The following is a 15,345-nucleotide window of genomic DNA, read 5'->3' as shown; positions in this document are numbered from 1 at the left end:
GATTTCAATTAAACGGTCCTATATAATAGTTTCAAGATTTTCTCCGCAGTTCCCTCCCAGGGATATACTTTTCACACCTGAACAAAGAGCAGTTTACCTATTTATTTTCTCAAGGTCTAGAATAGACTGTCTCATCTGTGTATATGCTTGTCATACAAGCTCGACAAACCGAGCGAATTATGATTGTATCTAAATTCATACCCAAATCAAAATGAGCTGTGTTGTCTAGCCCTGCTGTCTCTAGCTATCTTTAAGTCTTCACCTATGTAAATACGGTTTCACTTTTGATAGAACCCTGCCTTTCCCCTTCAAAATTAAACTGCGTAATATAACCTCACAGTACCAATCCCCTATTTTTAATTAACCACAACCTTAGAACGAGATAAACTTAACATAAATAAAACAACAGTCGTCCACTGATCTGTATTTACCGCGCAAATTAAGATTGAAGAAAATGTTTTTCTTGCCCCGAGCCGATTTATAAGACGGGCCGCGTTAATGAAACTGGGCCATTTGTTCTTTTTATGTTATGTTGTGTGTTTTAATTTAAGGGTATTTTTAGCCGACTTCAAAAATAGGAGGTTCTCGATGCGTCGAGTGCAATGAGACTAATGACCGTGTTTCGTGTAGGTCCCGGCTGTCATTTTAACATCTTTAGCAGTCGCTACGGATAGTAAGAAGCCAGTAAGTCTGACAACCAGACTTAGCCAAGTAACCCGGGCAACCCAATGCCAAGAGGTAACTTGGTTAAGGAGGTCTGATAAGCGGTCGCTCCTTGTACACTGGTACTCGGCTGCATTCGGTTAGACTGGATGCCGATCCCAACATAGTTGGAAAAAGGCAGATGATGATGCACAATGATTTTAGTTGCAATACTATTGTAGGCCTTGGACCGACTTACGAAAAAGAAACAAATATAAAACAAGACTTTGTACAAAAATTTGACGTCAAAGCACTCCTCCACATTGCTGTCCTTCTTCCGTCTGCAGTACCCGCACACTGCACACTAAACAATCGGCTGACAGTTGACCCGATGATTGTAAATTTTTTCTAGATTTTGAAACAAAATCTTGTGCGTATGTGCGTAGTACCATTCATCTTCATACTGATTTACGAGCCCAAAGAAACTCCAGCGGAGCCTACCAGGGCCAAGACCTGCCGGGGGTGCGGGATTATTCGAAAGAGGTACCTAAAAGGCCTACGAAGGAACTTGATGGGTTTTAATCAGTAATGGCCTTACTACAAAAACTTTAGCAACTGTTTTACACTTGTCTAAAAAAAATGTGGCTCCAAAATGAACCATATGTCAACGTCATAATTTGACATTTTTTTAGACAAGTCCTAAACTGACGTTAAAAAGTTTTTGTGGTAAGACGGTAAGAGTCTAACACTCCCCCACGCTGCACCCACAGCCGGAGGAGTCATTTTTTTTTCTTTTATTTATCATATTTACAATAAATACATGATTTTATGTTCTTTGGCGTAATATTATTTTTTATTTCTGAGGGTAGGTTATTAATAAGTCTGGGTACAATATAAGCGGTAGTTCGTTCGCCATAGGTGTTGTTGGCGCGCTGTGTAAGAAAAAAGAAATTTGATGATTTGAAACAAATTGTCGGCCGAATAAAACTTTGCAGTTTGCTCTTATTAATAAAGTCTAATAGTAAATTAATTTCCATTCTATATTCTAACATCTTAATACGTCAACTAGTAACATTTATAGGGCCACAAATAGTGTGGGCAGCTATGTTCAGCAAATTAAGATGGAGAGTTCTGTCACGAGACAATCGCAGGGCTTATCCTTATTGCAGTGGAAGATAGGAATGTGGTACAGTTAAAGTAAGGATAATTCTGTGTTTTGAACACTTGTTGAGTTAGCTAAAAAAGGAAGGAAAATCTTTTTTTAAAGGAACAACTACAAATTACGAAATTAATCATAAAGAAAAGTGTGTTTTTCATGAAGAAAGAAAACTGGTTTCTTAACCGATTAATGTCAGTATTCACCAATTAATGATGTTAATTTCATATTTAAATTAAGTGCCTCGTTGGTCTGGTATTCTCCCATAGCGCAACTGCTGTACATGGGGTCTCGGGCTTGATTCTTAGTTTGGGCCGAAATCGCTTTGTGGGTTTTAAGAAAATTTCACGAAACAAACAGCCTTCTTTTTTTTTAAGGACGTCAAAAATCATCAAATGATGTGGGTTAGCATCCCGCTGTGGGTTAGCAGCGGTGAGGGAGTGTCAGACTCTTACTGACTAAAAACCGTCGTGTTCCGTCGTAGGCCTTTTTATGTGCCAGGGCCGCGGTATCTCTTTCGAACAACCCGCAGGAAACAAACAGCCTGGAGTCTGGAAGTTAGTGATCGATACACCCGTACATCGGAGGGCACGTTAATGTTGGTCCTGCGCCTGATCTCTCTCTGGTCGTGTCGGATTACCGTCCCATCGGGCTATGAAAGTGAAGGAATAGTGAGTGCACCTGTGTCTGTGCAAATGCTTGTGCACTGTCATAATACGAATTTTGCAGCTGGCTCATCTCTTAAGTGCAAACAGTTATTTAATCCCAAAGATCATATCATAAAATTGCATCTACTTTAATAAAAAATAAGGCATAAAATCACGAAAAATCAACACCAATTTTCACGAAATGAATCAAAAACAGATATGTAAGTACATATCATTATAATCCGATATTGCGTACATATGACAATAAATCGTTTATGTAAAATGATAGGTCGGAGCGTTAATTGATAGCGTCGCGACGCCTACGCTGTGTGCTCAGCCTTATCTGTGAAAGTGAATGAAATGGGGTGTGCGTGAATAGTTTGGGGGGGTTGGGTTCCGTGGTGTTAATTGTGTATTTCGTATGAGTTTAAGGGAGATAATCTATATTGAAATAGCTTACCACATCCCACTAATATTAAGAACGTGGAAGTTTGGATGTGACTGTGTCTTTACTGCTCAAAACTCTCTTAAAATTATTATGCAGTTTTTCAAGGAGCCATATAACGAAAGGAGATTACTTTTTTACTTATTCTTCTTAAATTTAACCATATATACGATTTTAATCGTTAAAAATAACAAACAATCAAAGTTCAATATCCCTTGAAAAGCTTAAATGACAATTAACACAAAATTGCTGAATTTCGGAGTAAATTTTTTGATTGAGCTTTTACACTAAGAAAACTAAGCTATGTAAATTGTTGCTATTGTTTAAACATTTTCCTTAAACTTCACATTCTTAAGCGTTTTTCCCAACCCCTTACGGAACTCTAACAATAATGTACGCGCGACTAGAGGTGTTGAGATTTCAGTCGCGTTTGGGATCGCTCGCAGTAACGTCTAAATCCCCACAAATTGTATCGTTTCAATTTATTTAGTTCTTTAGTTCTCTAAAGCTTAGAAAAGGACATTGTGTACGGAATAGTCGGGGAAAGAACACGGGTTTTGTAGAGGTAAGAATTTTGTAACGTTTACTTTTATATAAATATATATTTATGTATAAAAAAAAATATCTAATTGATTTCAAAGAAGTGACCAAAACTGAGACCTGAGACCTTAGATTTTTTTTATTATTTAGATTGTATTAACAGACTTAGACGACCGGACAGTTAAAACAACTTTGCAAGTAAAATAACAATAACAGACTTAAATAATAAAACGTAAAATATCTAAATAATTTACTAAGATAAAAAAGACTTAAATCATTCTTATAAGCACCAAAACAAAATAAGTTACCAATCATAAATTAAGAAACATTTTTCTTCAGAATCAAATGTTTTAAATACAATATAAGGCTAGCCGCTGATTGCAACTTTTCGTCACCGTGACTTTTTGTCACTTAGTCAAGTGCAATGAAAACTATACTGAGTGCGCTCATTATGGTGACGTGACAATACGGTGACAAATAGTTGCAGCAGCAGGCAATGCCGGAGTGACGTGACTGTCACTCGCCCTATACATTACAATGGGAGTCCACTCACTGGTGACTTTTTGTCACTCAGCCGGCATACAAAAATGAACGCGATTTGTCACCCAAGAACAGATTCAGTGAGCGCATCGTGGGTGACAGCAGGTGACAGTGACAAAAAGTCACGGTGACAAAAAGTTACAATCAGCGGCAGGCCTAAATATTATAAACAGTAAAATAATGAACTGTGTCAAAAAAATTAAGCCTAAACACATTTGACACGAGTTTGTAAGTTATTTTTAAAAACAAGTTCTTGGAGTTGGTGTCGCCATTTTTCCTTAGAGATGGCCAGTTATGAAAATTTAAAAGAAAAGTGTTATTAACACAATTTCTTGGTAAAGGGCTGTTGGACTTAACTTGGGTGTTGATCTTCCGCAAAACGAAACTGACTTCTCGCAATTTATTTAATTTTATTCTCTTATTTAATCTCAAATTGACTAGATAAATTAAAATAATAGATAAAATAAGTTTTCATCCATAGTTAGCAATAGTTAAGCACATGACCGGGGATTGTCCTTGGGTACATTTCTATAGTGTACCTATACAGCGATAATCGTCGGTTTTGTGTCACCATTTCATTAAAGTTGTCTCGAAAGGGCTTCAGCGTGTTGGCTTCGGCCCCACGTTCGCCTCCCAAAAATCCGGGACTCTGTAGTCCCGAGGTCTGGAAGAGACATACATTTATGATAAAATAATAATTTAAAAAAATCAAATAAAATAAAATAATAATAGATAAATTAGACGATCAGCTATTTGGACGGTAAGTATCAGACCGATTAAAAACTTTAAATGAATTCTCAATTTAAAAAAAAAAACATCTACCGTCAACTTTTGGCCGACTGTTTTGTAATTCCTTAGTTTTCGTTTTTAAGTGAAATCGAATATCAAAATCACTTTATTGAATCTAAACATGTATGCTACTTCAACAACATGTTTTTAAATATATTTGTTCGCACAAAAGGTTTTCCAAAAAAATCTATAACGGAAAAACCCATCAGTTTTCAATCTACAACAAAAACGTGGATTCACTATAAAAGCTCGATATCTAATCAATTGCTAAGAGCCCTTCAGATTTGAGCAGATAATACCTACCTTATCACCCCCCGATGTAAAAAGTACTTAATTTGCACAGATTACAATATTATTATGGAAAGGGAAATCGGTGTCATCAATGTACCTAAAAGTAAGCGCATACTACGAACTTTTAGTCGGCCGATAATTGGTTTGGGCTCATAAATCAGTATGAAGATGAATGGAAAAATACACATAACAACGATTAGGTATTTGTCGGGTATCAGACCGACTAAAAACCTTTCACGAAATAAAAAAAAAAGTCGTGGGGTCCGAATTCCCACATTCTCTCTAACGGGCGGCTGGTTAACGTTTCTCGTGACCAAAAGGCTGGCTATTACCTCTTACAAAGGATCAGCATGGCAATCCAACGAGGTAACGCTGCCAGCCTCTTGGGCACGCTACCAGTCGACAGCGATGGGGACGAATTTTTTGCTGCTTCTTAGTTTTTAGTTTTAGGTTTTTTATAGAATAATTTTAAATACAATGTAAATATGATTGAATGAATAAAGAATAGGCTGACTGTTTAGTCTTCAGTGTGCGCGTAGGCTTATTGCAAACTTTGATTTTTCCATATTGAAATATAATATCTGATAGCGGTATTTGTTAAAATATAAAGGGACGTGATATTTTTTGTTTTCCACATTTGAAAGGATGCCGCTATCTTATGTGTGGGTTTTTCTATGAATTTGTAATTTTCACGGAAAGCTATGTATGATTAACCGAAATACAGAAAACGTCACTTAAATTCCACGTAAAAGTATATAAGTGTGACAGATATAGAATTATATTTGAGCCGCTTTTAAAATAAATAAATAAAAAATAAATAGACGTTCAAACATTTGTGTTTTCAATTTAGTAACACTGTTATTTACACTAGGAACCTAATAGTAAAAAATAAAGCTGCGTTTCAGTATTTGGTGGTGTCTATGAAAAATTTGGAAGATGTTTCCAGCAGGCTTACCCGTACCTCAAAGGAACTTCTTCCCTCACTTGGGTAAAAAGTAGCCTCTCTTATTCTGACTTTAAGCTAATAATGACTTGTAAGAATAATACGGTCTTTTAAGGTACTCAAGTCCATATTGGTCAATAGTAAGTTCACGAATGCTAAGAAATGGCACAAAAACACTTAAAGTTCCAAAGAAACTTTCTAACAAAAAATGTGATATCCAGAAGTTATTACTGTCTGTAACTTTCTTGTACAAAATTATGTTTTCTTGATTTCACCATCTTAGACTTTCAACATAGGTAAATATTACCTATATATTTTCTTTCAGCTAACATTTTAGTCAACCATGCGATGCTAAAATCAACATGGGCTCTACAAACACATTTTTACTACTTCTACTATTCAAGACTTGCCTCAGCCAAAACCTATACCACCTTTTCAAAAAAATCAATGAAGAAACTGGCAACTTTAGCAATATAGCTGCAAATCTAGCATGGGAATCTTCAATTAACCCTGGCAACCCTGAATTACCAGCTCGTTCGGCAATTTACCAGAAAAGCCGATTAATATGGCAACACAAAACGTGTGATGAACTGGCAACACTGTATAATCGTCAGTCGTTGAATAGCACTCAGGAGAGGCAGTACTATTTGTTGTGTAGGGGACCGGAATTTACTTATGAAGAAACTAGGTATTTATGAAAAGTTTTATTTATAAAAATAGCTCATTGTATGACATCTTCATCAACTTCTTTTTACTGTCCCACTGCAAAACACAGGCCTTTTCTCATGCAGAGAAGGAATTAGCATCAATCACCACGTTTGGTGGCTTCCGACTTAAAGTCCAGATTTCCTGAAAATGTTTACCTTCACTCAATCGTTGGTGTCTAAGATATACTTATAATCGGGAGGAGTCATGGCGTCCTCACGTACCGCATGACGCAGGTCCTCACCGGACACGGTTGTTTCGGGAGGTACCTGCACCGAATCGGTCGTGAGGAGGCGCCCGGGTGTCACCATTGTGCGGACAGCCCCGAGGACACGGTGATCCACACAGTCCAGGTGTGCCCCGCATGGGAGGGGCACCGCCGGGTCCTCGTCGAGGCTTTGGGCGGCGGCGACCTCTCGCGTCCGGCCCTGGTTCAGGCCATGGTCCGGGGCGAGAGGGAATGGGATGCCGTCGCCTCCTTCTGCGAAGCGGTCATGCTCGAGAAGGAGGAGGCGGAACGCCAGAGAGTTCGCACCTCTCATCCCGGCCGCCGCGCTGGACCAGGTAGACACCATGGGCGCCGGGTGTCGCGAGATGACTCCCGGCCACCGTAGGCGTGGGTCTGTGGGCGGTGAGTTCGGGTGGCTCATCGACCCTCTGTCTTTCTAGACGACAGACCCGTGTCGACGGCGCGCGTTGTTCCACGCGCTCCTCAAAGAGATGTCAGCAACCCCAGCGGGGCCCAGCAGGGCCAAGGCCTGCCGGGGCTGCGGGTTGTTCGAAAGAGATACCGCGGCCCTGGTACATAAAAGGCCCATGACGGAACACGACGGTTTTTAGTCAGTAAGAGTCTGACACTCCCTCTCCGCTGCTAACCCACAGCGGAAGGGGTCATTTGATGATTTTTGACGTCGTTAAAAAAAAAAAAAGATATACTTATAAAGATACTCTATATATAGAAAGCAGACATACATAACTAAGAGTCGAACCCACACTCGTACTTAAGAGGCTGATGCTTTAACTACAAGACTTTCTGTATCATCTTCTATACTAAACTTTTCATTTATTTTCAGAACTACAAGTAATCTATATGAAGAGCTCCAATCAATTTATTCAGACGCTGAAATCTGCATCCCAAGCGATTCAAACATATCTTCCGACAATTTGACAGCTGTCGAAGACGCCATCTTGAATTATCTGTCAAACGTCAAACAGTTCTTCCGTTATGAATATGGTGATTCAAATCTTTTTGCCGCCAAAGTTGTTGTCAACAAAAATATTCAAGAGAATGAGGTGTTATGTTTGAAAGGCGAAGCAGATTTTGAAAAATTGATGGCATTTTCGAGGAATGAGGAGGTTCTGAGGTGGCTGTGGCAAGTTTGGAGGGAAAAAGTTGGGCCTCCAATGAAGGAACCTTATAAAAGATTGGTGGCTATTGAAAATAAAGCTTCTAGAAGGAATGGTAAGTGACTGGAACATTTAGGATTAAAGCCTCGGTTTCACTCGCGAATAAAAGAAGACTATAACTGTATCTACATATCCTATGACTGTCCTTATGTACTTGTGCCTAGTGCATAAGCTCTTGTCCAGACGCAGGTGCACAGTCAATTTCTTCACTCTCATCGCGCGATAGGACGGCAATCCGACACGAGAGGAGAGAAATCAAGCGTAGGAACGGCAATCACTTACTCTTTGATATATGGATATATCAATCAATCACCAACTTCCAAATTCCGGGCTGTTATGTAAAAGCTCACTAGTATCTCGATGCGGATAGTAGCTCGATGTGGGTAACAAACTCGATAACTCGAACTCGATAACTCGAACTCGATAACTCAAGAGTGTTGAGTTCTGAGAGTCTGAGTCTGTGCCTGTTGACTCAACAGGCAGCAGTTACTAATAGACCAACGACACAGCTACATAATTCTCACACCTCCTTTATTGAAAACCCAACACTCCCTTACATTTCCATATACAATTCCAGGTTATCCAGACATAGGAGCATCCTGGCGTGATGAACTGGAAGTACCAATGCTGCGTCACCTCTGCCGCCATCTATACGAAGAGGTGAAGCCTCTGTACAGGCTGCTACATGGAGTCATCAGGTTCTATCTACGAAGGTTTTATGGTGATATCGTGCCGGAATATGGGGCTATACCTGCTCATTTGTTGGGTATGTTGGTATTTTTGTCGTATTTCGGGAGGTACGTTAGAATGGTGGGTCTAAGCTAGTTTGACTTTGGGCCAGAAAGTAGTCTTACTGAGGGGTATCGGATTGGAGGTGAGATAGGCAGTGGTTCTATGTATGTAAAACACTGGTGCTCAGCTACATTCAGTGATAATCGATGTCAACCCCAACGTTGATGTAATTTTGAAGGTTTATTTTGAAGGGTTTTAAATGGAGAGAATTTGGCTATATGAATAAGGCTCTATTTTCTATTGGAGGGTGTTGTTAAATTAAATAGGCAATTTTGGGCATCTTTTTTATACTGTTTAATGATCAATATCACGTGGGGCTATTGACCTATAATCCGACTATAATTATTCAGATTAAGAGCTTTAAGCTTCGTAGAGCTAATTATAAAAATTAAGCATCTTCACTTTATTATTTTACTTGATTGGTCGTTAATTTGAGAAATATCTTGTCTGGTTACCATAAATTATTTTCTCTTGGATCTCCAAAAATAGTTTCAATGACTATCTACTGATTTACAATCCGGCTAGCCTTTTGGTTGTAGTATCTGTGTTGTGACAGTTGTGACAGAGGCACAATCCTAAAGTAGATTTATGTGAAATTCCCGGGCAAGCGGCAGCCCGATTATTTCTAAGAAAACATGCGGTACATTTAACAATAAGAATCTTTAATTACTGGACGCAGAAATTAATTTAATTTGGATCCAGTAAGGAATGACACGATGGGTCCAAAGCTATTCCGTTCGATTCGTGAGGATTGTAGTAAAAGTTACTGTTACAGCCTTTTTATCGTCCCACTGCTGGGCTGCGGCCTTCTTTCACACAGAGAAGCATTGAGCGTTAATCACCACGCTTGATCATAGCGGGTGGATGATTTCAGACTTTATAGTCCAGGTTTCCTCAAGATGTTTTCCTTTACCTTTTTATCAGCCATGGGTGCCTAAGAAATATTTAGAAAGTACGTACAAACCTAGAAAAGTTGCATTGCTACTTGCCTGACTTGGTATCGAAATTCTTTACCCACTAGGCCACCGCGACTTAAATATAAAATTCTATTTTATTCAAACGAATAATAAGAAAACGCCCTTCGGTCCACTTTAGAACCGAGATTTCTTAAAAAGTAATTTGTTCCTGAAGGGGACTTAAAGGCGGGTTTATCCATTCAGTAATATTTCAGGTAACCTCTGGTCACAGAACTGGGAACCTTTGGCGGATCTTCTGTTGCCACAAACTATAGATTTGGATGAAAGTATCAAAAAGCTCAATTGGACTGTGTTGCACATGGTTAGTTCAGTTTTATTTGGTTTTAACACACATAGCATGAGGCAAACTGAAGGCTATATTTTCTTACACTATTCAGAAATACGGACTTCTTACGTTGTCCAAAAATAGTGAACATTACCTAAACGCTCCACGCTTTCTTAATGTCCGAACTATTTTGTAATTTTCAGCGCGTGCTTAAAGCGTGTTTTTTTAATTATTATTTTTTAGAATAGACCTTAAAAAATACAGATATTCTAAAATAATCTTTATTAGATCCTTAAATATCATCTACATTAAACATTTAGGTAAGAAGAGCAGAAGATTTCTACCAATCGATGGGACTGCCCGCCATGACAGACAAGTTTTGGCGCGAGTCTGTGTTTGCGCGGGAAAACAGTGACACGCGCTGTCACGGCACTGCGGCAGACATGTTCCAAGATGGCGACTTTAGGTAAGTCTTTCGAGAGCTCTCTGTTTGTATGTTCAGCTGGGTACTCACTTAGCAGTGTAGCACGTAACGTATCAGCGTATCAGATACGGTATCAACCTGCAAGTGGGTACGGTCCTCACGAGCACACTGCGAGACGCCTTTGTGTTCGTAGTGAAACCGCCACTCGGCGGGTCACTGCGAGCTTACAGCGCTCCACGCGCGAGCGGCTCGCAGCGGGCTCGTGCCTACGTACTCACTTTATACCGTATCTGATACGTTACGTGCTACACTGCTAAGTGAGTACCCAGCTTATCAGAGCCATGAAAGCAATTTCCCGATAGATGGGAATAAGGGCTGCTAAAAATGTTAATGATGACAGGGTTAACGTTCTTCTTTGTGAAGGAAAGGGTTAGAAAAAAACACTAATTCTGAAAGATTTAAAGTTCCCTAGAACTAAACTTATTTTAGAAAAATCTATAGGTACCTACTTCTATATTTACATATATGAAAGAAAGTCTTATTTGTTGGACTATTTGGTGATCTTCACACTGCCCCGCATCACGCTGCATCTTGCGTGTCGACGCACCTACGCGCGTTCCTGCGGGAGTGCAGATCTGCATCATCGTGCGGGTTTTTCACGCACTCACGCGCGTAGGTGCGTTTTGTAAATTCACGCACAGCGAGTTCCATTTTCAAATATACACGTCACGCCCATTCAAAATCACGCGCGGCATTGCGGGATTCAGTGTGCCATACCTTGCGTCTCGCCCCGCACCTACGCGCGGGGGTGCGTGTTTCTCCGCATGTATGTGCGTGATCCGCATGAACGCGCGTGGATGCATTTTCAGTGTGTTGGACTATGCGTGTTTTCCATACAAACGGAGATATTTCCATACAACGGAAAAAAAACGCATCCACGCACTACGCTGCATCATGCGGGGCAGTGTGATAATCGCCTTTAGCTTAACATTTCAGCTGTAACTAGGAGAACCTAACCTAAATTTTAAAAAAATCTTTGTGGTTTTTCAGGGCTTCATTTAACTGTAATATATATTTTTTTCAGATTGCTGTACTGTTCTGGAACATCAAAGGAAGACTTCTACGTGCTTCATCATGAACTGGGTCATATTCAGTACTACATGTCTTATGAACACCAACCACCTATTTTCAGGGTAAAAAAACTGCTATCTATAAGACAGCATACAGCATGTACACAATTTAGTGAGATAAAAAGTATACTGAGGTAATGATAATTAAAAAATAAATAAAAATAAGGACATGATTTACCTAATCTCTCACTATATTTGACATCGCTTATTATGAACTACACTTTATATTTTTTGTCTAACAAATAAATATTTAATTTACGACAAATAATATTCAAATAAATTCAATGCTTCAATAATTCATGTAGCAAATTAAACAATCGTTGCTCAAAAAAATAATTTTCAAGCAGTTTACTCATTAACCGACTTCCCAAAAAGGAGGAGGTTCTCAATTCGTCGGGATCTTTTTTTTATGTATGTTCACCGATTACTCGAAGACGCCTGGACCGATTTACAAAATTTTGTTTTTGTTTGATAGAGTATATCTTCCAGGTGGTACCATATTTATCAGGTCAGGATCTGATGATGGAAACCCTGAGAAATCGACGGCAACCTTCGAAAGTTGTAGGCATACATAGGGTAAAAACTTGACATTCAGGTGTATGCCTGAAAGCACTATTCAACAGTGAAGCTTTGGAGCTGACCTGATGATGGAGACCAGAGAGGGTCGAGGAAACTCGACAACTGAACATGTAAACTACCTCGTGTTTGGGCTTATATTATTTGTATTGACGAGACCTTTGCAACTGTGAAGGTTTGGAGCTGACCTGATGATGGAGACCGGAGAAGGTCGAGGGAACTCAACAACTGAATATGTAAACTACCTCGTGTTTGGGCTTATATTATTCGTATTGATAGGAACTTTCCACAAATGCGAATAGTGACAACTATGCTTGTCACTGAAAAGCCAAAAATAAAAAAACTTTTTACAAAAAAATAAAACCGACTCCCAAAAACACTGAAAAGCAAAAAAAAAACTATTCTTAGGTGCATCGGCCTAGAAGTCGGTGGCGTTAAACTCAGGAACATCTATTAGATACTGACTTCTAGGCCGATGCACCTAAGAATAGTTTTTTTTTGCTTTTCAGTGTTTTTGGGAGTCGGTTTTATTTATAATCTCATCTCAGGTTTTAAACTAAAAATATATTATTTTCCAGCAAGCCAACACAGCACTCCACGAAACTATAGGAGACACGATAATGTATGGTGTTCTAACACCACAACATTTGAACAGACTTGGTCTTATTAACGACTCCTTACTTTATACAATGAATGTAGAACCAACAAACAATCCTGTAATTCAAGATAATAATCACAAAGAATGCAGAAGCGAAAAAGGTGAAGATTTTGATACTAAAGAAACTATAAAAGATAGCAAAGAAACATTACTTAACAACATTATAGAAGCAAATAATAAAGAAGACTATAAACTTGCTATAAACAAATTGAAAGCTCAAGACTATCTACCATTTACTAAAGTAAATGAAAATTTGAATGAGCCACCGCCAAACGTTTTTGAAGATAAAGACATAACTACGGATTCAGTGCTTCTTCTAAAAACAGCTTTAAATAAACTACCACAGATACCATTTTCGCTTCTCATAGATGAGTATAGATGGAAATATTTTGAAGGCAGTTTGAGAAAGGAGAATGGGGAGTTTTGGGCTATGGCTAGAGAGTTGCAGGGAATAGCACCGCTTAGTGAGAGAGGGGAGGAGTATTTTGATGTCGGAGCTAAGTTTCATGTTCCTGATAATACTCCTTATATCAGGTATTTTATATGCAAATCAGAAGAAAGTGAAATATAGTTTAGGTCAAATGACTTTGCAATTCTGAAGTTAGCCATGACTCCTTGCGCATTTTATTGGTACTGACATGAGAAGCTTTGCTTGTCCAAAGTTGGTTGCTACTGTCTATTGACTTCATAATAGTTAAAAAAAATACACAAAATACTCCATACACTCATAAGAAGAAAAATCTTCAATCCTTCCAGATACTTCCTCAGCAGTTTCCTCCAGCACCAGCTCTTCGAGAAGCTATGTAAAGCAGCCGTGTTCGGGCGTCGCAGCGTGGACGGTGATGTGCCAGATAGCATCAGTCTGACGAGGTGCGATATATACGGGTCGAAGGCTGCTGGCAAGATTTTGAAGTAAGTATGGTGTATCAGTATAGATCTGTTATTGATTTATCCGCGTTTGAAGAGTTCTACTTCTTTCAACTGGGTAAAATGTAGCCTATGTCCTTTGTCAGGCTCTAGACTATCTGTACAACAAACACTTAACTAGGTTCAGTAATTCAGACATGAAAGCGACTGATAGACAGAACTTCATAATATTAGTCAGGATAGTAAATGATTCAATAACCTACTGGATTTTTTAAGTTACCGAATTTTCCACATCAATATCTTTGAAAGAGATGAGTCAACCATTCGAAGTTTCAAACTCAAACTCAAAATATTTATTTGCATGTTAATAGTAGTATTCTTAGTTTCATCTATGTACATCTTTCTATGTCTTTGTGCTAAAAGTTTGAAAAATACATAATACACATACCTACAAGCACGAGCACAAAAGCTTTTGTCGACACATAATTTAAGTTTTTTCATATTGTTTTCAGGGATTTCATGTCACGTGGCCACTCGCAGCACTGGAGAGAAATTCTGCAACAAACGCTAGGAGAAGACGACATATCGGCAGCAGCTCTGAATCGCTATTACCGACCATTGTACGAGTTGTTAGAGAAATTCGTGCGCGCGCATCGAGTTCCTATTGGCTGGTAAACAAATTGAAAAAAGAATGTACAACTTTTTGTTTCTTATATTTCTAGTCAATTGTTTTATTTTCTTTTTATACGAAGTGTCTGTAATAAGTTTCAAATAACGCGATCGAGAGTACAAAATTAAAGGAAACGGTAAATAAGATTATTTTTGAATTTTTTTTTGAATATTTTTCTTTAAATCTTGAAGGTAGATAATGTTTTTTTAAGTATAATTTCTAGTCATATATTTATATCATTAGCTGTAAGGATATACATACATATATTATCATTAAATAAATCGATGTAAAATAAAACGAAATTTAAATTAACAATAAATACAATTTATTAAATTAACATTATATAATGTATTTTTATCAACAACGATTTTTGTCTGCGTTAATAAAAAAAACCTTAAAATTATTTTTAACAAAAAATAGAAAAAAATGGTACAAAATAAATTAAAAGCAGAATAACTTACTTCAAGCGCTTTTAAATTAATACTTAATTAATTTATTTACATTTAAAAAATGGTAGAAAAGGTAAAAATATTTTTGTTACGTATTTATTTACACATAGCAGGATATTTACAAAAGGTGTTAGATGTTTTTAATGCAATGAGAATTGAGGATAGTGTTCTTATTATAATCAACCATTTTTCTATACCCACAGCTTATTTTTGCAAAACTTGCTGGCACTTTGACAATTAAATGATCGTCAAAAAATGAGTTTAATAAAAAAATGCATAGAATTTTCGGTATAATCTCTCACAAAGAAAAACATGATTTTTCCATAATTCTACAAAGTCCTTTTATCCCCAATCTCCCCACATCAAACTAAGGCACTATTCAATATGTTAATATTGCAATTTAAAGCGAGTATTTATGCAACAATATTTCTC

The 15,345-nt window shown here is 38.1% G+C and overlaps 1 protein-coding gene across 1 annotated transcript; it reads left to right on the top strand.

Moving 5' to 3' along the window:
* Positions 1-3,312: 3,312 nt before the first annotated feature.
* On the top strand, positions 3,313-15,303 carry LOC124643445 (angiotensin-converting enzyme-like). Its single transcript, XM_047182432.1, has 10 exons — positions 3,313-3,455; positions 6,319-6,681; positions 7,772-8,160; positions 8,683-8,871; positions 10,069-10,175; positions 10,460-10,605; positions 11,648-11,756; positions 12,848-13,461; positions 13,684-13,839; positions 14,307-15,303. The coding sequence occupies exons 2-10, from the start codon at positions 6,356-6,358 to the stop codon at positions 14,467-14,469; spliced, it is 2,199 nt and encodes a 732-aa protein (XP_047038388.1). The 5' UTR covers positions 3,313-3,455; positions 6,319-6,355; the 3' UTR covers positions 14,470-15,303.
* The last annotated feature ends 42 nt before the right edge of the window (positions 15,304-15,345 follow it).

This window comes from Helicoverpa zea, chromosome 27 (assembly GCF_022581195.2).
Source record: "Helicoverpa zea isolate HzStark_Cry1AcR chromosome 27, ilHelZeax1.1, whole genome shotgun sequence".
NCBI classification, from domain to species: domain Eukaryota; kingdom Metazoa; phylum Arthropoda; class Insecta; order Lepidoptera; family Noctuidae; genus Helicoverpa; species Helicoverpa zea.
This window is presented reverse-complemented; position numbering and strand designations above follow the sequence as displayed.